At 45.0% G+C, this 22,206-nt stretch overlaps 1 protein-coding gene across 4 annotated transcripts; it reads right to left on the minus strand.

Annotated features, from left to right (window-relative positions):
* Positions 1-1,214: 1,214 nt before the first annotated feature.
* GORAB (golgin, RAB6 interacting) lies at positions 1,215-11,485 on the minus strand. Of its 4 annotated transcripts, none has more exons than XM_075760303.1 (5): positions 11,328-11,485; positions 10,075-10,423; positions 7,566-7,667; positions 5,618-5,758; positions 1,215-2,982 (listed from the first exon to the last, which is right to left on the minus strand). In XM_075760303.1, the coding sequence occupies exons 1-5, from the start codon at positions 11,389-11,391 to the stop codon at positions 2,514-2,516; spliced, it is 1,125 nt and encodes a 374-aa protein (XP_075616418.1). In that variant the 5' UTR covers positions 11,392-11,485; the 3' UTR covers positions 1,215-2,513. The 4 variants fall into 4 exon arrangements, with proteins under 4 accessions (XP_075616418.1, XP_075616417.1, XP_075616419.1 ...); XM_075760302.1 differs by having other exon boundaries at positions 7,566-7,670; positions 10,063-10,423; XM_075760304.1 differs by having other exon boundaries at positions 7,566-7,670; positions 10,071-10,423; positions 11,328-11,456.
* Positions 11,486-22,206: the final 10,721 nt, after the last annotated feature.

A 22,206-nucleotide genomic window follows, 5' to 3' on the forward strand; every position in this document is an offset into this window, starting at 1 on the left:
TCAGATCAAATAATTTAACTCTTGAGCTCCCTTCCTAGAGAGAGTGATCAAATGCTAGGCTGCCTATTGTTATTTCATACGGCTGTTTCATGTGGCTTCCAGCCAGTTCACTTCATTTTGCAAGCTCAGAAGTTAAAGACAGAACTGGCCAGAACTTTGATGAGGGACTTGTAAGAGAACAGAAACTGCTGACTCTAACAGCAGCATCTTCCCTGTCAGGCAGAAACAGCACCAGCACTATCCGGATGGCACATGAGAATTTTTCAGCTTTTAAGTAATTTTTTTTTTTTATATAAACTGACTCCATTCTAGGAAATGCATATTCTTAAGTAGTTTTCAAAAAGATCTTTCAACTCAGAACTTTTTGCCTTTTTTTGAGGAATTCAAACAATAATTTTATCCATAACAACAAGGTGCAATCAGTAGGACTATTTCAACCACATTTTAGCCTACCAGAGAACCACAAATTATATGCAAAATGGTATGCATGTGCTTCCTGTAAATACCATTACAATTCAACTCTTCTGTCAGATGCTCTTCTGTATGTCCCCTGATGAGCTGAATACAAGTGTAATGAGGAACAGACCTATCCACTAGGACTTAGATTCTCTTGAGGAGCAACTGGGGACAGCTGCAGAGGATGGAAACAAGAATGGTACAATTAAATTATTATTGCACTTACTGGTATCCAGTTTTGAAAACCATAATCAGGTTGCTACAAGCTGTTCTGCAACTGCAGACAAGAGCAAAGGAAGTCAGATGCAATTTTCTCACAATATAATCAAATCTTCCGCTTTTAGGCCAAGTCTTCCAGCAAAATAACAGGGAACGCAGTGTATCGGCAACAACAGAGCAATGCTTCATACACAGCCCAAATGTTGCCTTGGAGTTTTCTAACTTCAGTTGGCCCTGATTATGAGTGGCTTCTTTAGAGATTTATCTTTCTCCTGCGTATGGGAGGCACCAGTTGAGATTTTTCATTGCTGCCTTGGGCCACGGTTAGTTGAAAATATCCCTGCGAAGCTGAATCCTGCCATGTCTTTGCTTCATATGTTTTCTTATTTTGGAACAGCCTTTTTGGAAGTTTTACTTTCATATAGCTGAAAGTTGCCAAAGGACATATCTGATTGTGTCATTTATCACGTCCTGTGGAAAAACAGTCTTGGATACATGTATTAGTATCAGATATCACAACTGAAAGTAAACACACTGTGTAGAAGATGCACTGATTTATTAATAGAATAAAAATGAAATGTAGTGACATGTTTTTCCACTATTAAAGCCATAGAGACAATCAGTGTCCCATTTATATACTTGATGGCGTCATTCAGAAACTCATTCATAAACTCTGACATGTTTGGGTCAGGTATTAGAGAAACCATTTCCACAATGAAAGCAGTCTTCCTCTGTAACAAAGCAGATGGATAGCTGTGGACAGTCCCCACGGTTTGCAGCTGCATCAGTCTACGGGAGGTTTTTCTATGTCCTCTAGTTTAATTCCTGAGACTTTCTCCACCTGGAATAGCTTTTTAAAGCCTTTCAACAGCAACAGAGCAAACCAGCTGAACTTCCTGGGGGGTATGAACCCACTATTCAGGCAAGAAAATGCATTGAATATTATACGAAAATGGGCTCACATCCAATATACTGTGGGGATTATTCATTACAAGATCCCTGGTTAATTATTGGAACTTTGAGGCAACTATGACAGAGAAAAATGTTTGTAATGGAACAGCTTATTGCCACACACTCTCTTTTGTGTGTTTCCATTTCTACATCATACATTCTGCAATGTCGTAAACTGTAACGCATCATCTTTGTTAAATCATAGCTGCTGTGATTTCATAGATAATAATGTTATCAATATATAGCTTAGTGTGATCTAGGATTATCTGAAAGAAATAGGCAAAGTGATAAATAGGAAATATTACAACTGACTTTGCAATTTGCCTCAATATGCGAATTTCCTTTAAATCAGGTACAGGAAAGAGTACCAGCTACGAAGGCAATTAAAGTAAGCACTTGGGTTTCACAGGATTAAAAACCGTTGAAAACTAATCCCTTATGGATACAAAGGAAGACAAACATCCTATCACAGTTGTCAGGAGACAGAACGTGTTCAGATGCAAAGTTGTGATCTTCTCTCCTGTAAATACGTACCTCTTGCACACTGCTATGAACAGGTATCAGTGATACTGACACGCTGAAAGCCTTTGGAAAAACCATACTGTTCGCTTCCAAGTTTCCTGTTTCAGGAAGGTACAAAGCCCTGTGAAGAGCTGGACATCAGAACATGAACTTAAACCAGAATGATGATGACAGATGGTGAAACCCAAATGGCAGTCTTGTGGAAAAAAAAAAAAAAAAGCCTTTAAAACTAGAGAACAATACTAAAGGAAAAGAGAAATGAAGTGCCTATTACTGGCACTGCAGAAGCCAAGAGATAACATACAGCACACAAGCCTGCAGAAAGTATATGATCCATAACCAGCTGGCTTATATGAATATAGTAGTCATGTAGCAGAAGAAGCTGGGGAGTTTCCTGGAGTTGCATTTACCACCTGAGTTTGGCTGTCCATATTGGAGAGGGATTTGGTACTGGAGTTTTGAGACTGAACCAACTGTTCAGAAGTAGCAGAAGCAACAGCACAGCTAGCGTGCTCACTCTCCCGTGCCGTAACACTGGGAGTGGGGTTTTCCTTAGCTGTCCCAGCATGACTGTGTGACTGGTTGGCTTGTCTCCCCGCTTCTGCCTCCTGCTGCTGCAGCATCCGCTCCACCTCTATCTCAAGTTCCAGATTTTCCTCATCTGCCTCCACTTCCAGCTGCTGCATTAACTCCTCCAGCTTCCTGGCCTTGCGGAGTTCATTCTGCTGTATGATGGTGCACAGGTGCTCCGTGAGGTGCTCCTTAATCTCCGTCTTGTGTTGGAGGTCCAGCTTGGCTGCCACGTACTCCGACTCAGCCTTATCGTACCGCTTCCTGCAAAACCATCATCATCATCATTTCTAGTGGGTTAATTCTCAAAGCACTTCACAGTCTGACACATGGACAGATACTTTAAGCATTCCTGAAATGTGTTCTGCAATGCATTACGCCAGCTATTCACGACATGCTGCTACATTACTAAAAGGGAAGAAAATAAGTGTGAATTGATCAAATCTTCTCCTCTTGACACATTAGCCTCCACTGCTGCTGTATTCCAAGAGTTAATTTGCTCATCTGAAATCTACAGACTGAATCACGAACAAGCATTTTTGCTACCTGTTTTAAGAGAGGCGTCACTAGCAGCAGAAAGAAACCACCAGAAATTGAAGTGTTTTCACACTTCTAATGAACACCTATCCAGTGAACTGAAACACTGCAAAACAGTTTTGTGCTTTGTCTAATCCAACCATCCACCCAACAGATACAGGTGCTACAATGGTGCTATTCACATTCACATTCAGATCTGGTCTACAAGCATACTCTTCCAGCCACCCATATATATGGTTAAGAAAATCATGAGCAGCACAGATTGACACAGCATATGACGTCAACAGCAATTACAACTTTTGCGTGGCAACAGATACAGAATTTTATTGTAAGCATCCCCCCAACACACACATCCTGCCAATCTGTGCTTCGCGTCGTGACAAATATAGCAAAAAGGGAATATTCCAAACATTTTTTTGAGGTTCACGCATCTGGGATATTTAGCACTTTAATGGTTGGTGTCCACATTAGTGATGCATCTTCCACTATATTCAGTGAAACTGAGTATTAATCCTGATTTAATTAACAGAAAGATAGATGCAGTCTTGCTGATCAGGAAAGGGAACATGCAAAGGATTTTGCAGAATGACCATGCAATGTACCTTAGAGAGCATTCATAAAACTAATATTAGTAAGGTGGCTGAATAAAGAATCCAGCTGTTTTATAAAACCGGACTCAAATATCTGCTTAAACAAAGCAACAGAAAGATAGGAGAAATCCTTTGCTTAGGGAAACAGAAGGAAGCAAGACACAGAAAAGTCTTCCCAAATATGTTCCTTTACATAATAATCGCAAAACTTTGACCCCGCTGTAAAGGCTATGTCTGCAGTGGGCAGAAGATGCCCGCTTAATGTTTCCCTCACAAGAAAGACAAGATTTCCCTGGGCCAGGTATCTGAAATGGAAATACTAATGCTATGCTGGAAACTTCTGCACAATTAAATCTTTGGGCTGAATTCACATATATTCTTCACATTTTACTTATGAAAATTCAAATCCACAGCAACTGTCAAATGCCCCTAACTATGTATGTGCTCAGGACTATTTAATATTACACGTTTTGACACAGAAATTATTTGTCGTTTAGCCCTAAAATATAAGGTAAGAACTAAAAAATTGCTTAAAAAGACACCACTTAAAAGTAAATCAGCTCTGGCTCATAATGCATAAAAACTACAACACTGAAAGTATCTAACTCACATTTCCAAATCCCTCCCTCACAAAAAAAAAGACTCAGTTCATGAAAATCATTAAGTATTTTGTAAAGTTTATCGCCTTCATCCTACCAGCATCCCCTTTTGTTATCTTCATTAAAAAATGCTTTCCAAACATTAAAGCCACATGTGTTACATGCTCTTTTGCCATTAAGCATTTCAAATAGACACGTTATTACAAACTTTTGTTAAGGAAATTTCCCAGAGCATTTAATGGTTTTAGAAACCAGACTTAAATCTAAAATACATTAAAATATTTTTCCTTTTGAGAATATGAAATTCAGTATTCATATGCACTTGGCTACTGAAACTACAGTTAAGTGTAGATATTTCAAATGATAATTAAACAAAAGAAATCCTTATTTTTAGCTACCACTGCTGTTTTTTTAAAGACTAATTACCATGTTTATTGGCCTGTGGTCAACGTATAGCAGAAGTCATAAGGAGAAATACACGTTTAACACATTGAATCGTGAACCAAAAACCACAACCGAACATTTCCATTTTATTAAATGGCTACATAAACATGCTGATGTTTATCTACTGATGTTGTGGTTTACCCACAACTAATAGGGTGTTCCGATTAATTTCTTGCATTTAAGGAACTCATCAGAAACAGAGTGATTAAAGGCACATTGTGAAGGGTGAAAGCTTGCTTTTTCCTCCAATTTTTGGTCCCAGTTCCAAAAGCACTTCAGCAGTATTATATGTTTTAAGCTTAATTGGTCCCATTGATTCCAACAGGACCAGAGCTGTCATCAACAAGCAAGTTTCCCTGAAAAGGACTTTCATTTTAGGACTTTTAAAAAAACTCTTTCCCCCTGAGAAGAAATAAACAACCTTGAAACAATAAAGCAGGGCTTATGGACAACTGCACAGTTAAAGCAGTAAGTATGTCTCGTGACAGCACGAAGCTGGAAAGCACAGTCTGCAGTCTGAAAACCAACTTGAGTTTCCAGATTCCAAGGGAAAAATTAGGAAATAAAAAGCACACTTTTACCTCAAGATTTAAAAGCTCCCCAGACTGTGACCGCTGTAACTACACATTATTACAATGACATAACTCCATTACTGCTTTGGTGACAGGAAACAGCATTTTCTCCCTCCACTCAGGCAGGGCTATTCCCTCCTCCCTGTCTGTCACTTACCGGGCATAGGAGTAGTCCAAGCTGGCCTGATCAATGCGGTTCCGCAGGATGCCAATGTCAGCAGATACCATGTCATCCAGAGCTTGTAACTCCTTCTGAATCCTTTTTAGTTTCACTGTTTCAGCTTGAGTTCTTTTGGATCTGCAAAAGGAAGATGCTTTTTGTTTTTTCTTTTCAAGACTCTCTTCTTGACAAAATGGGCCCCATTTCATTTGCAGAGCAACTAACTTCTTTAAGAGCTATTCGGAAGGTTTCTCCTTTATGGTTTAAGACTTTTGATCTTTTTTAATATCCACAGGGATCTAAAATGCCTGCTATTAAAGGACTATGGCAAAATTACGTAATGACTATAATCAAAGTGCCTAAAATGGATTGTGTTTCTTCACTGTGGAAACACACAAGAAGCTGCTGTATCTAAGTAGTTCTCAGTGTAAGGAAACAGGAAATGGCTTGGGGGGGGGAGTGAGAGGGGGAAGGGTATTTAGCCCTGCAAATATCCCCTTTCAAAGAAGCCCAGTTAGTAGGGGCCAAAAAGTCACCTAACCTAGGCTTGATTTCCATTTTGTAAAATTATTCCCAAAAGGCCTAGCCAAATCCCAATGAAGTCAATGGAAAGTTTTACATCAAACACAAAGGATTTCAATCAAGCCTTATGCAACCTTTTTCAACTCAGCCTATTCATTCCTAAGTTCTGAAAACTAAATGTTGCTAAGGGCAGCAAGCTCTGATGGATTTCACTCCCAAGTAAGCTAAGTAACTTTCAACAAGCTTTTACACCAGGTCACTTCGCTGTCATTCATCACCACCAGCAAAACCATACTTTTCAGCCACCGCTTTACACCCCAGAGCAGGTACTTGAAAGCAAGCCTAGATTTGTAGGAAGTGACACTGTTTCTCAACAGATCAGCTGATGCAGGTGGAGAGAAACAGACATCCTGTAGCATTGCTCAGAGCCTGAAGAAGGCCGCTGGATGTCAGACATAACTCCCTCGCTATCAACTTCCAAGTCATCCTCTCTCTCCTCACACTCTGCTTCCAGGAGGAAGAAACCAGCCTGGTGGTCACACCCATGTTTGCTGTCCTACAGTGACTCAGACCAAACGTACTTGTGCTTTATTTCTGCCTGGCAAAGGAAACCAAAATCTTCAGGACCTCAAAGAGAATCTTCTGCACAGTACTGGCTACATTCATCTGTGCTACCCAAGAGCTTTGATGGGCAGAACATACATAATACATGTTTGCGAGAGCACCATGAGCCTGAAAGCTTCTCATCTCCTTCCTTGATCCAGTGTTAGCAGCTGCTCCAATATCCTTCCCTACAAACCTTGCCTTCCCTGTAGTCTTGAACCATCTCAGTGGACAACACTGTACAATACCTTAAAGTCTGGTCACTTGAAGAGCAAGAGCTAACAACTGTGAAAACATGTGAATTTTTGTAATTTCTAATCAGCCAGTGGTAAAACGGTACGTTCTTAAAGTTGATCGTCTACTCTTTTCAACACTTTTCACATACTAATAAGAAAGAGTCAAAAGCATGAACAGAAACAGCTATAGTTGCCCTTCATAGGTTAGGAATCAAATAAACTTTCCTTACATCCAGTGAAAACAAGTCAGGAACAGAACAGAGATGAGCATCCGAGCACCCCAACTTCCCAACATGGCCTTACTGACAGGCATAAGGGCTTCAGCTAATTCTCAAATTGTGTAATAACTTTTCCATCTGCGCACAGAGCTGCAGCTTTGGAAGTGTGAAAAGCTTAGTCACAGCTTCTTGGCCAGCACTTGTCATCAAAGGGAAATGTAGATCACAGCTGCTCACTTGTGGAGCAGTACATACAGAGCAGAAAGAGGAGAAAAAGTGCGATTTAAATAGAAGATATGCAAGTGGTGGCAGATGAGAAGTAATCCCCTCCTCAGCCGCAGCCCATGCTGTAGCACAGCCCCTTACCTCTCAGCAATAGCTTTGGCCAGGAGTGCCTTCTTGCGTTTATTCTTCTCTTCTATCAGCCGCTGCTCTTGCTGGAGGATTTCCCATCGTGATTTTTCCTGCCTGCTCATTGACAATAAGATCAAAATTAATACAAAATTATTTTCTCTTCCTGTTCCCCGAATGACACAAATATTCACCATCGTATTTCCTCGAGCAAACTCGAAAAAAATCAAAGGAACAATAAACAGGTTTTGGTTCTGAGGAAAGAACAATCATCTGCAAAAAGTCATTCAAACCAATAAAACATTTCCAGATGAAATCTGCTGATCAGAACAAAAGTCTTCATAAGCAACTAAGCTGCCGGTTAATTCAGCTTTGCTGGAAGGGAGAAAGAACATACTGCGCTTTTCCAGAAATGGGTGGAATTTTTCATTTAAAGGATGTGCTTCCCCACTAGGTAGAAGCAGTTTCAGGTTTCCTACTGGCTGCTAGAAGTCGCTATCTGTTCTGTCTGCCAACACAGCCTCTTTTTTGGAAATGTTTTTTCCATAAAACAGATCCTTTCACACGTCTGCTTTACAGTACAGTCCCCAAATAATTAAACTCATACAAATGAAAACCTGGTAAAAGTTATAATGAAAATGAGCAATGAGGAAGAACAAGAACTCACTTTTACCACCAGGGAAAGTTATATGGATTCTATTTCCTAGACTACATCTACTAAGAGATACAACCAGCCTCAGAGAATGGAAGGCAAGGTCTCAGGTGAGAGGGAACAACCTGCATCAACACAGCTGGGCAGGATTAAGGAGAAACAAAAGCTGCTTTTCCACTCTGTTGTATTCTTCATGCCCTCTCTCAAGAAGTCTCAGCTTAAAAATAGCTTAAGCTTAAAATACCCAAGTAACTCAGCTATGTTAATCATAATGACCATTTCTGCACAAGAATATCTCTTCAAACTTCCTCCCATCACCCTATTCCTAAAACCTCATATAGAGAAATATTTTTATGAAGATGTAAACTCAAGTGCACAGGCTGAGATGGATTCAACAGATTCAGGAGGTGGTTGTGGCAGATAAACATCATTTGCTCCCCACAGAGCGAAAAACTTCCCTGCAAAGCTTTAGCTGTTTTCTCCCCAGTCAAATAGTGTCTGTATTATTTCAACACCACGGAGGAGCTGAACAGCTAGTACTGCTGGTGAGCTGCACCCACACGAGGAATTTGGTAGTGTTCTTCAACGTGCTACTCTTCTGGTGGAGGGACAGCTATCTCAGGCAGGTGTTCCCAGCCAGGAGCTGGGCAGGTAAATGGCAGGCAGCGTGGCCAGCAGCTGCAGCCTCTCAAGGCACAGCTGTGCAAAACAGAACCTCCTGGATCCTTTTTGAGTTTTGAATTTGGCGCTGTTTCGCCACACAAATGCTGCTGACCGCCACAGTTCTGCCTCTCCAGTGGGAAGCACCTTTGGACCTCTTAAGTCCCCTCTCAGATCCTACGGACATATCTAACCAGAGATAGGGTCTAGCACACCACACTCGGAAAGCTGCTGATCCCTGTTTGAGGGGAATACAAACAACGCATGGAAGTTTAGTGGCCAGCTAGTGTTTGTTGATTATAGTGGGAAGAACAGTTTGGACCTGCATAGGAACTCAAGGCTGGAGCAGCATTGTTAAAGTGTTTTAAAAATAAACTATATGCCCTAGAAAAAGAATTCATCCTTTTGCCCCTCACACTTTGTTTTGCCTGCTGAGGAAAAAAAAGAAAATTAGCACTTGGATGCAGACAGGAAAACAAATGTGACGAGGTAAACCCAAGTAATTTCTCGTATTGGAAACGCTGCCCTCTCTAGCATTTAGACAGCAGCTTCCTTTTATACACTACTATCTGAATTCTGGATGATGAACTAAGTAATTGCCACATTCAGTCAGACTCCCAGAGAGCCACGTTCAATATTTTTTTCCTTCCTCTCACATGTATCAGTTTGATGGTTCTGAGGGAGACAGGCACCCTACTATGGGCTGATGCACAGGGTAAAAGCCTCGCGATTGGTCTCATCCTGAATCATAAAAGCTAGAGAACTGCTTAACCCTGAAATGTTACCTCCTTACCAACACTTCTGGCATTAACAAATCTGCAGCAATATTGTAAAGTTACACACAGCATGTCTTCTTCCAAAAGGGCTTTCTGTTGTGGCTGTTGGCTTGTCTGCAAAGCACGATGATGAGATTAGGTCTTCATAAACCATCAAGACAGTCCTGCGTCTTGGGTGCTTTATGATGTACAGGCCAACAGCCATAGGAAATTATCTGAAGACAGCACGGTGCATATCTGCATGGACTACACTACAGAACTTGGTCCTGAATCAGGTTTAACCCAACTAGAGATGAAAAACAAAGGTTCAATGCAAAGGAAGCAAACATGATCTCTCAAACCTTCCTATCAGATAGAGAAAAGTTCACTTCACAACAAAAGAATGAATCAATACAGAATAATAAAACCCATCCCCTGATTTTACCAACTTACTAACAATTCCACTTTCTTTTTCTCCACTTTGGGGTTTGGCTTGGCAGGGCGGGTCTGGGCACTGTCACTGCCATTACAGGGCTCTACCGGTGTCACTTCCTTCTGCTGGTCTCGATGGTCACTTTGCCTTTGATCTCCTCCTGAAGGAGGATGAGGTGGTGGCACAGGCTGCTGAGGATGACAAGCCTTGTGTTTTGGTACAGAAAGCAACTGCTCAGGAGGAACAGAGGCTGCTCCACCCTGCAGTCCCAGCTTCTGACATTGCTCCTGGAGGGCCTTTTCTCGTTGTGATTGCTTCCGACTCTTATTCACAACGTGGGGGCGATGCTGCTGCTCCAAGGGTTCATACAAGTCTATCAATAGAGGAGAGAGAGAAATAGGATTAAAATAAAATCTTAAGATCAAAGAGAGACACTGTGAATTACCTTTCCTGGGCAAGGAAACTGGCGCTAAACCAACCTAAGGAAAAGACATACCAGGATGTCAAGGGAAGGCAACATGAGGGAAAACCGAGGAACATGAAATGTTTTGCTAGCCTAAGAATCAGGAGTTTTAGAAGATCTGAGCATCTAAAACAAGGAGAGGGAAGAATAATGGGCCTGGACTGCAGGACTAAAGAAGGAACCTTAGACAGGAGTAAGACAACTCTTGGGGGAAATCATGGAGACAGATGTAAGGCTAAAGAAGGGCCCCAGGCAGGCTGGTGGGCAAACTGGAAGTTTAGAAAGTGAAGAACTGGGGAAGAAGGGGATGACTGATGGACAAAAAGGAGGCTAGGAACACGAGTGGGTAGCGGATAGCCAGATGTGGGTGCAGGACAAGGGGCTGGAGTTTGGAAAGTGAGGTTGTAGGTGTAGAGACAGAGGGGTGGTGCTTGACGCAGGGATGGACTGGATGAGCTGAAGGGATGGACAGAGATGTGGATGTAGGGGGCTGAGGGGCTGAATGAAGAGATCGACGTTGACCATGGGCGGATGAACGTGAGGGCCAAGGGGGTGGGAAGCCACGGCGGATGGCAAGGCTGAGGGGGCTGCGTAGAAAGGCCGGATGGACGGCTATGCTGAGGGGGTGGAGGTGCCGATAGGCGGGCTGAGGGGACGGACGGTCGGACGGAGGTGCAGTTGCCGGGGCGCCGAGGGCCCGAAGGCACCTCCGCGCCGCTCCCGGCCCCGCTGCTCCCCGCTAACCGGGACGGGCGCTGCGGTCGGCCCGGTCCCGAGCCCCGGCCCCCGCCAGAGCCCGGGTCGCGGTCCGTACCTGGGCGCTGGCCCTGCAGGCGCCGCAGCTCCTCCTGCGAGAAGCCGAACCAGGCCCCGGCCATGGCGCTTCCTCCTTCCGCTGACGGGGCGCCGCGGCAGGCAGGGCCCGCGGCTGCCCCGCCACCGCCGCCCGCTCGCCGCAGGCGAACGCCGCGGACAGCCCCGGCCGAGCAGCGCCGGGGGGGGGGGGGCCTCGCGCCTCCACGGCAACGCGGCGGAGGCGGCGAACATGGCGGCCGGGGGAGATGGCCTGGGGGAGCCCGCGGTCTGGGGGCCGGAGAGAGCGGGGCCGGCCCTCGGCGGGGGTCGCCGGGCTCCGGAGACGGCGTGGGATGGAGTGCGCTAGGGCCGCTGACAGCGCCCGGAGGCCACGGGCCGCCCTTGGCTGCCGCTCGCAGCCTCGGGGCTCCTCAGCGGGCGGGCAGGCCCAGCGCCCCGTCCGTAGGCTGTATGGGGCACACCCCAGGAGCTCCTGAGAGTGTTATGCCATCAAGAGCTCAGAAACTCCCAGTTAATTAGGCATAAATGAGGAGGAGCCGCTCCCAAATAAAGCTTCAAAGATCATCACCACGACCCCCTGGTCATTTATAATTTGTGGTTAGGTTTTTATATGAGCAGGTGAGATGCCAGCTGCAGTGCACCTAGAGCTGTGCTTGCAGGGTGTACGGAGCACGTCTTTGGGACCTGTATAGTCAGGGAGCTGTGAGGCAGGGATGTCTGCGCAGCTGGGTGCTGATGTGCTTTGGTAAGTTACAGCAGCACCGCTGTGAGGGAATTAGCAAGGAAAAAGTATTATTTTGCTCATACTGATGTTCCTGAAGGTCTGGTTTGACCGTTACTCACAAGGATGCACACACGTACTTCCCTCCTTAGGTGTAAACTGAAAAGATCCTGCAATGTACAGCAATATTCTCTCAGTAGCCATGAAAACAAGTGTTTCTTCCATCCAGGAGAAATTCTTGTGGCCGCTCTAAGCGTATCAGAGGTCTTGCAGGCGAGCTTACCTCCCACCGGGAGAAAGCCGGCTGGAACACGAGGGCACGAGCCCCAGGCTTAGCTGAAGCCATCCAGGGGACTGGAGGCTTAAATAATACATCATCGGCAATAAAACGGGGATGTTTTCAGTGCCTAACCACATCCCTCCCAGCTTTGAATCTGTAAGGGATTAGTCAAGCCCTGAAGTATTGCTGTCTCCCGGAGCATACTCATAACTCGATGACCACGTATGACTTTGCAATTTATCGCAGCAGCACTTTTAACAGCTCCTGCGTGACTAACGCGCCCCATAAATACCAGCCCCGGTCAGAGAAGCGATCCTGAGCTGCCTTTCGCTGGCAGGCGTTAAGTGTTTCTGATCGGATTTGGCTGAGCGCCTTTGGGGAACAGCAGTGCCACCATTTTTCACCCGCGGCTTAGCTGTAGGCCTCGATACCGAGCGGAGGCATCACGGGCATCCAGCAGAGGACAAGTGGAGCATGGTTATCTCAACTCTGCCAGTGCTGACCAGGAGGTCCTTCCTGGGTGAGCCTGGGGCTGAGGGGTGCTGAGTGGCCCTTCAGACGGGATTACGGCTTCCTCTGGGAAACCTGACTGAGCACAGAAGAGATCTGAACAAAAACCAAAATCCAACCTGAACTCAAATGCTCTCAAACTCCAGAGTCCAGACGGCAGAACCAGGTCTCAGCTTGAATTTTGCAATGAATCGGCGTCACCCAGCCCCACAACAAGGTGTAGGCACTGTCGTGGTTTAACCCCAGCTGGCAACTAAGCCCCACACAGCCACTCGCTCTCTGTGCCCCGGTAGGATGGGGGAGAGAATCGGAAGGGTAGAAGTGAGAAAATTCCTGGGTTAAGATAAAGGCAGTTTAATAGGTAAAGCAAAAGCCGCGCACACAAGCGAAGCAAAGCAAAGCAAGGAATTCACTCCTCACTTCCCATGGGCAGGCAGGTGTTCAGCCATACCTAGGAAAGCAGGGCTACATCACACCTAACGGTGACTTGGGAAGACAAACACCATCACTCTGAACGTTCCCCCCTCTTCTTCCCCCAGCTCTATATGCTTAGCATGACAATCATATGGTATGGAATATCCCTTTGGTCAGTTGGGGTCAGCTGTCCCGGCTGTGTCCCCTCCCAACTCCTTGTGCACCCCCAGCCTACTCGCTGGTGGAGTGGGGTGAGAAGCAGAAAAGTCCTTGGCTCTCTGTAAGCACTGCTCACAATAACTAAAACATCTCTATATTATCAACACTGTTTTCAGCACAAATCCAAAACACAGCCCTGTACCAGCTACTATGAAGAAAATTAACTCTATCCCAGGCAAAACCAGCATAGGCACCTAATTCCCGCCTGTATGGGAATCAGGAATCTAAATCTGCCTCGGTATCTAAATCACTGTAATGGGCTGTACCAAACTCACCAGATATCAACCCAATGTGCTCTGCAAAGTGCAAATGCCAGATCTCATTCTTGAACCTTAGTTCTTCCTTCTCTTCCAAGTTTTAATGCTACAAACAAAAATGGAGCACCATATTCACTTTATTGCTGCAGATATTCCTGGCATAAAACTCCCACGTGTTTTATAGAAAAAAGTATAAAGACTTTCGAGTTGTTAACGACAGTGCTATAGGCAAAGCAGCAATACATTTTAACAGTTTCCATCAGAACCTTTAATTACCAGCTGTTGGGCCAGCTTTCTCCAGGAACAATTATAATGCAGTGAAGTCATTTCACAGGGCATTTGCCAACGGAAGATCTAGAAAACGGAGGCTAGCTGTGTTCTCCGGCCGACTGAAGTCCTGCGAGCGACACAAATGCCACTTTCTGTGGCATTTGCCACCTACGAATAAAGCGTTTTCCAAGCAGACCTTGCTACATCACAGGCTGGACAAGGCCAGATGAAGAGAAAATAGCAACTTTCTTTTCCATCCCCTGGAATAACATCCCAAGCAACAACGCAAACCTTTCTTAAACATCCGGGGCTGGATTTGACTCCTGTATCTTTTTGTGCTTCAAGAGCTGTTATCTCGCTAGCAGACCTGGAGACCTCCACGACTGCTGCATCCCTTTTCTATTGGTGTAATTGGCCTGGATTCTGATGGCTCTGGAAGCAGCAAGTGCCAACAGATCACAAAAACATCCTTTCTCGCGCATTTCCCAAATCAATGTGGAAATGTCATCAATGGCGGGCAAATTGCACTCTCCAGGTCAGACCTCAGGGTCAGACCTCAGATGACATTTCGACCCAGGACAGATACAATTTGTACCAGGACATAACTTCAATTTGCATCGCTTTAGTTCATACTGAAAACTTCTGGGGTTTTTAAGAGTCAAATAAGCTCTTCCAGCAAGGAGCTCCCTGACTTAGATGTATATTTTTAACCCGATTCTGCTCACCGCTCCCTGCACCGTTGCAGCATTTTCGCAGTAAAGGGCTGAGCCCTAATGTGCGACAGGGAAAGACATGTATAGGGAAGGACAGTTTCCTTTCTGCTTGTGTTTTGGACCCTGTTGCCAGTTCCTGTGGACTTGGACATATAATTCAAGAGGCCACGGGGGAACACCATCCTGAAAGAAACAGAGCCAAAAAATTCCTAAATCTGTTTATTTCTCTTTCTAATGAAAAATAAACCTATCAAACTGTATCCATGTCAATACTATCCCATCTTTTACCAGAGCACAATGCAGGCTGGCTTAGGGAGGGTCACCGTGCCCAGCCACGGCACCGTGTGAGCAAGGAGCAAGTCCTGCCTTTTGGGAATAACTCATTATTTAATTTGTCCTTTAAAGGATGCTTTGACATCTACGCTAAGAAAGTTTCTTTTGCTGATTCTCTGCTGAACTATCCAGGCAGCTTCCAAGCCTGAGATGAGTAGTTTAATTTCTTAGCGTGGCACTGAAAGCAAGAGGGCACTTCAGGTGTTGAGGCTGCAAACACTCGCGTAACTTCTCTGCAGCTTCTTGAAGGCAATCTGGTTTTACCCATTTTTCAGCAGGCTGTGGATTAGATTCTGCCTCGAGTGTTGCGTTGATACTGGTCTCTGCGTGCAGTAGAGTTTTTTTTTACTGGTTAAATACCCCAAAAGCTGAGAGGTCTCCATTAGCCAACACCAGACACAGAAACCAAGGTGGAAATCAGCCCGGCTGAGCCTGGCCCCCAGGCCCAGATCCAAACCAGCATGCGAGCGTGTCTTTACCCTCAGCCACGTGCCAATGCTCCGTTCTTTACTCAGGCCATACCAGGTGGATCCGGGGAAGTGCCAGGATGCCTGGCGCAGCATCAGCGTGCTCCTAACCAGGTGCTCAAGGCCGTGGCTGTATCAGGAACCCAGAGCTCAGCCCACGGCAGGGTAGGGCTCTGCGTGCAATGAGATAATACAACGGTGCTGCAGCACCTCAGCTCTGGAAGGGGTGACGAGCGGGTGCTGTGTGTTTTAATCTGCCCCTTGGCTGCTTTATTCTGGATATAAAAGCCCTGTAACACTGCGAGAACACAGCCCCAGCGCTGTCCTGCAATGGGCTGGCTTGAAGATTTATGCAAAAATGCAGGTACATCTAATGGGAATAGTGTTTCCACTGTAAAAGGAATTATTTGCATTCTGGAGTGAGGTGAGAAATCTGAATTTAAAATTACAGCATTATTCTGTCTCCCCAGCTTCTGTTCCTCTTAACTGCCTGGTAAGTGGGATTAAATCAGCACTGTCATTTCTGGGACCAAGGCAGTCTCTTGGTTTGTAAGAATTTCTTAGAGGGAAACAAAACCCCACTTAGCTAAAGAGCTACTGAGTGAGAAAAAAGTGACATTGGAAACCTGCTTTTTAAACTATATAAACCAATGGTTCTCAACATCTTTTGATTTGTGGATGTTTTTACATTTTCTAGTGAAGAGGCAGACCTTCTGCAGCAAGTTTAAGGCTGTGACCTTGCTGCTTCTGCATTACCTTTCACAGAGACCTTAGGGGTAATCTCTTGACCCCTGGGCAAAGACTGTGATTTGAAACCACGGCTATTTTACTTTAAAAGGTCCAAATTTTGCTTCTCGAATCCCAGTGCAGAGGGGGCACGTCCCAGCAGTGCTCCCAGCAGCTCTCTCCGCTCCTTGCAGGATGCTGCAGGACCGTCTACAGCACTGGTGGGGCCGGACCAAAGAAAACCATCCCAATACAGCCGGGGGCATGGGACACGAAGACACAGCGCAGGGCTACGCAAATCGGTATGATTTTTGCCGTGGACCCCCACAGGCTGCAAATTCCCCACCCAGACCTGCAGACATCGCATTTTCCTTCCCGGGGCTGTCGGCAGCCGAACTGGGGGGGAGAGATGGACCCACTCTTCACCACGCCGGGGTTAACCCACTGCTCTGCGCATCCCGAGCGGGGCTCGTGGCTAGCGTGGCGTGTTTTTCCTCTTCTCATTAGTGATATGTTTGCTTTGAAACTGAGCCTCAAAACATCTCAGCTTTTAAGGACCCTACCCCATGTTTTCTTGTTTCAACCTTTGGTCCCGTTCCCCCCCTTAAGTTCAGCTTTCAGAAAATAAAGTCTGAACTAAAAGAAAGCTCAGCATGCAATAGGAATGTTTCCTTTAAAAAATAATAAAAAATTTACTGACATTTTAGAGTCTTTCTTTCCTCCCTGATGTTAAGATAAATTTTCCATACAGACAAAAATATTCCTTAGTAATTCCCCATCTTAAAATGTTTGCATAAAAAAAAAAAAAAGTTGTCTATATTGAATAGGATTAAAAGCTAGCTAAATAAAAGCACCTTAAGAAAAAAGCTTGTAAAATAAGATAAAATTTATCCTGGCCAGAAAGATCCTGAAAATTATAAATTTACCACTTTTGAATAGGAAAACCAGAGCTGAGTAAAACAACTGGAAATGAGCAGTTATTTATATATATTTTCATGTAGCTAAAGAAATATTTTTGCAGCTAATGACTTTAGAAAGATACTTTCTAAATAGTTTTTAAATATCTTTAATCCTTTTTAAAAGCAGAGTTAAGTATTTCATGACAGTTCTAGAATACTTTTAATTGTATTGCTTAGCATAACTCATAATTCAAATATTTATATAGAAAAAGTAGAAAGCAATTGCATTAATTCTAACCATTTGTGTAAAAATTATAATCTTACTGTCAAAACAGTTGATAAAACTAGAGATTTGAAGAGAAATATGTTAAACGTTTATTATCTTTGGCATAACATGAGTGATTAGAACCACTGCGCTAAACAAATTGAATTTTCATCAAACTTAGTGTTGTTGCATGCTCGAGTGAACTGAAGTTGTTTAGTCTGGGTTGGAGAGAAGTGTGGGGCAGAAGACACGATAATAGCCTTTAAATGTATAAAACACAGCTGTAAAGAGACAGGGACAATGTGTTTTCACTGTCTGTGGTGGATAGGTGAAGAAGGAAGAGAGACCCATTCTAGAGACGAGGAAGGGCTTCCCAGCAGTTCAGGCAGCAAAACACGGAGGGAATTGACTTCGGAAGACCGTAGAGTCTCCATCACCAGGTATTTTAACAATAAACATCTGTTGGGCAAGGCAGAGGAAAGGTCAGTGCAGCCCTGGGACAAGAAGATGCAATTTGTGGTGATTTTGGGTGTGTGGATCCCCACACAGGTTTCAGAGGAGACGGGACCCACAGACACGCCATGGGCGCAAGCTGCTGTGCAATATTTTTGACCTTGCTTTGCCGAATCATTTTTGTTGGCCCATTCGAGATAACCCACGTCCCATCGGGGTGTGCTGGCTGCCAGCTCCCGATACCTCTGCCAGCCTTGTTCCCGTGACTGTCCTGCTTCCCATTCCCACCCCTTCCCACTTCTGTCACGGCCCCATCACCCTTCTCACAGGCACGCACATCTGCACCACCACTTTTGGCACCAGCCAGCTGTGTAGCTCCTGCCACCTCTGCAAAAGTCTGTGTGGGAAATCATCGTCTTCTCACGGCAAGACAGAAGGACAGATGGTTGCCAAACCCAAGATCCAGCAGTGCTCGTAATATGTATTTGCAGTAGAGTATTATATGGTGTGAAAATCACTTTATTACCATAAAGTGCCAAATATCCCCAATGTGACAGCCGAGTCCAACGCGTGCTAGGGCCAGTTCACGTATCTCCTTCCAGCTACGCAAGCCACGTGCTGGAGGATGCTGTCCTTTCACCTCCCCCAGCTCAACGGCACTGCAACTCAGCAAGTTGGGATGAGACAACTGCCTTCTACAAGCAAAATGCTGGTGAACCCTCAGGGAGTTGTGTGGGACCCTGCTCCCATCCTGTCGCCAAAACGCTGCCACTGGTGCCACGAAGACATAGCGCTGAATCAGCGTACGCTGTTTGGGCTCATTTTCAGCCCACGTTGCTGAAGGGACGCCAGCTCAGCTGAGATACCCAGTACCAAAGGAGGATGTGTGATAACCCCTATGTGTCTGCAAAACAAGCTGTCCTCTCACCTTTCCTGTACCCTTGTAGTAAGACATTGGACATTTCTCCATGGAGGCTTGTCCAAAGCACAACAATCTATCTCCTCCTCGTTCAGGGTCTCTGGAGGTGCCCGTAGCACAAATATTAAGTAAAAACAACCAAGCATCTCCCGTGGTAGAGGAACACATCTGGAGACCAGCAAGCTGCAGGCTCTTCAGGACACGCACTAGCTTGCTTCACCTCACCATCCTGGAAACATCCAAGCTACAACACACAGATGTGCAGGGTTAGGACCTCACTGTCCCCTCAGCAGCCTCGGCGAGAGGTTAGGGAAGCCCAAGTCAGCCAGGTTACCCTCAGCACCATGTCAGGAGTGCCTGCAACCCGGCCAGCTCACGAGCAATCACTGAGCTCCGAGGGATGGTCTTCTGCTTCCACCTGCAGCTTTGGCCACTAGCCACCCCACAGATAAAGACTTCCAAATTGTAGCACGTGTTAAGATGAAATGTTGCATCTTTCCTGCAATAAAGTTCACAAAATGTTGATGCTTTCTCTCTGCAGCAAGCACAAAAAAAAGATGTAAAACCCCACGTGTTTATGGGTGTTCTTAGTGAACCGTTACTCGCCAAGGCTGGATCGGGGAGGAGGTTTTCAAAGGATCGCTTAGTTGCAGAGTGCTTGGCTCTCACCGAGGCTTTAGTAAGTAACTTTGGAAATTCACCCCCCGTCAGTCGGTAGCTGCCTTTATGATACTCGTGTAGAAGATTTTTTCAGCAGTTTCTCTGGGAGGAGAGTGTTTTCTTTAGTTTTTGAATACTGCCATGACTGCACAACCCAACTGACACCCACAAGGCTTACCAGGGCCACGTACTAACGAAGATTTCCAAGTGTCAGTATCACTCCCAGGGTTCAAGCCGTAGCTATAAAGACTGTAACTACGCAGGCCGATGGCCAAAGAGGCTTAGCAGCGCTTTGATGAGGTATCTGAGATAGTTGGAGAGCGATCTGTACCACACCCGTGCTGCAAACACTGATACCGCATGGATATAAATGGATAGGGTTAATAAATCAAGCTCTGATTAAACTACAGGCAACCAAAATGAGACTTTCTACTGCTGCAGCAGTAAGGTGAAAACAAGGATGACTCGTTTCTTCTAGTGGTGGGAAATTCTGGTTTTGGAGCTGAGGTAAAGAGGAAAGACTTTTAATACGATGAGAAAAAACTAGTTTTATTTTGGGTCAACCAAAAATGTTCTGCTTGACCAGTAACAAAATGTTCTGGCTTGCTTGGAGGCTATTTAATCTTTAAAAAAAAAAGTCAAACTAAAAACCACAACTCTCTTCCTTTAAAATTTAGGTCCATTTGAAAACGGAAAAAAAAAAAAGGCTTCAAACTAAACGATCTTCAATAAAGCAAACTGCTTCAGCCTGAAAACACTGAAGAGAAACATTTCAATATTGAAGGCAGGAAAGAAGGACTTCTATTGTTTTGTCTTGTCATTGACTGACTTCAGCCCAGATTTGTGAGTTATTTTGGTTGCCTTCATTTTCACAGGGGACTTTATTTTTTTTAAACTAATGTAATGCTCTCTCTCCCAGTTCAGATTGAGGTACAAATGGTCAGGTTCAGCAAAGGTTCATAAGAACATGACTGAGCTGACAATTCACGCAACTATCAGGCAGATACTTGGGTTTGGGTGTTTGGTTTTTTTTTTTTCCTTCGGATTTTAGGTTTTCTTTGAAATTGTACCTGAATTTCAGAGAACCTGTGGGGTCCTCGGGACCAGCCACCCCTGAAACATGCACAGAGCAAAACTGTCAAAGTCTGCGCGCTCTGCCGTGTAACCTGCACACCGCAAAAATTCAGATGCCATCTTCAGTCCTGCAAAGTATTAAGGCAGGCATTTAAGATATACCCAAGTGATTAAGCATGAGCAGCTTGTAATTGTTTCCAGATTCCTCTCCTAGCAGGAGAAAAGGCTCTGCAATCCCTGTCCACGTGCTCGGTGTAGCAATGCACTCACAAACAGAAACTGAAGATGAGCCGGAGAGGACAAACAGATATTCTGAGCTTTGCAGCTGAGAACAAGCCGGCGCTACCTTTTAACCCAATACAGACTGACCAGCTTGGAAAAAGCAGGATTATTTAGCCAGCGTATAGCAGGGTATGTCTTCATCCTCCCTGTAGCAACACCTGCGCACCAGCAACTAGAAAACTCTCTTCAGTACACATGGTCAGATTCAGCCTGCAATTTTTCATCTGGCTTGGGACCATTAAATGAAGATCAACTGTTGCAATCGGCCTCATTTGGGGGAATATGACTGTGTCTGCGCGTACAGAGAGGACCTTTGTCCTCCAGGCTTTATATAAAGCCCCAAAGATTGCAGACTTTCTGAATAAGTCACAACACAATCCAGCAAGCATCTGGAGACACTTGCCTTATATCCCAAACTGTTCCCTTCATGCATATCTACCAATATATTTTTTTCCCCACAGACTGTTTGGTCCTGAAAAGAGATCTTCCTCTTGTTCAGGGCTTCAAAAACCTTAGCAACCCCAGCCCAAGTTTGAAAGCAAATTCAAGGGTTCACCATTGCCTTTGAACACAGCAGGGATCTGCTCCAACAGGTTGGATCTCAGGGGCCACGTTGCTCCCAGGATTTAAACCAGACCACATGTGAAACGGCAACTACCTCTTAATTTTTTATTTTATTTTTAAATAGGATAATTTAGGGGCTATGGGGTTTTATTAGTAGTAGTATTTAGTATTTTAATGGCAAATTCAGTGCGCTGCCTTCCTTCCTTAATGAAGGGGACCAGGGACGGTGCTCAATTTCTCCTGCTTTCTAGAAAGAGTTCCTACAAATCCTTTGTAAAAGCATAACCAAAAGCTCTCTTTCCCCATCTCTGTGCCCCCCAGAGAGAGGGGGCTTTCATCAGCTCAGACCTTTTATCTTTCACTACCTCTTTATCTTAACCTTTTCTCCAAGGTTACCTTTATTTTCTGAGATCCCTGGCCAGGACAAGGATACAGAGGGTGCAGCTGATGCTGGTTTTTGGGGGCCACTGTCACCACTCCAAAAGGTACAAGCCCGTTGGGGTATCTCTGAAAGCTTCCCCTGCCCTCATCCAGCCCAGTATGCTGCCCAGTTCACCCAGTCAGGCCCCTCCGCAGCAGCTGTCGTTGCTGCCCATCGGAGCACGTCTTTTCAGCCAGAGCTGACTCCTGCACTTGGATTGCGCAAACCAATTTTCTCTCCTTTCCGCAGCCCTGGCTATCGTGTGCACATCTGGTTGTTCCTCTGAACCTCTCTGCAATCGTTGCTTCATCTGTGTTCTACTCCAGGCTGGAAACATAGCTGTTCTCCCTCCCCTGGGACCTTGTCTGCTGCCTCCTCCTCTCTTTGCCGAATTCACCGTGCAATGGCTCGTGCCACACCATCTTGTGCA

This window comes from Balearica regulorum, chromosome 8 (genome assembly GCF_011004875.1).
Source record: "Balearica regulorum gibbericeps isolate bBalReg1 chromosome 8, bBalReg1.pri, whole genome shotgun sequence".
Classification (NCBI taxonomy): domain Eukaryota; kingdom Metazoa; phylum Chordata; class Aves; order Gruiformes; family Gruidae; genus Balearica; species Balearica regulorum.

Excerpts from the sequence above, each read along its gene's own strand:
- GORAB (XM_075760302.1), bottom strand. The coding sequence starts at position 11,391 with ATGGCCGGGGCCTGGTTCGGCTTCTCGCAGGAGGAGCTGCGGCGCCTG. Across the intron at positions 10,424-11,327 it reads CCTGCAGGGCCAGCGCCCAG|ACTTGTATGAACCCTTGGAG; the intron begins GTACGGACCGCG and ends CTCTATTGATAG. Across the intron at positions 7,671-10,062 it reads GTGGAATTGTTAGTAAGTTG|CAGGCAGGAAAAATCACGAT; the intron begins GTAAAATCAGGG and ends ATTGTCAATGAG.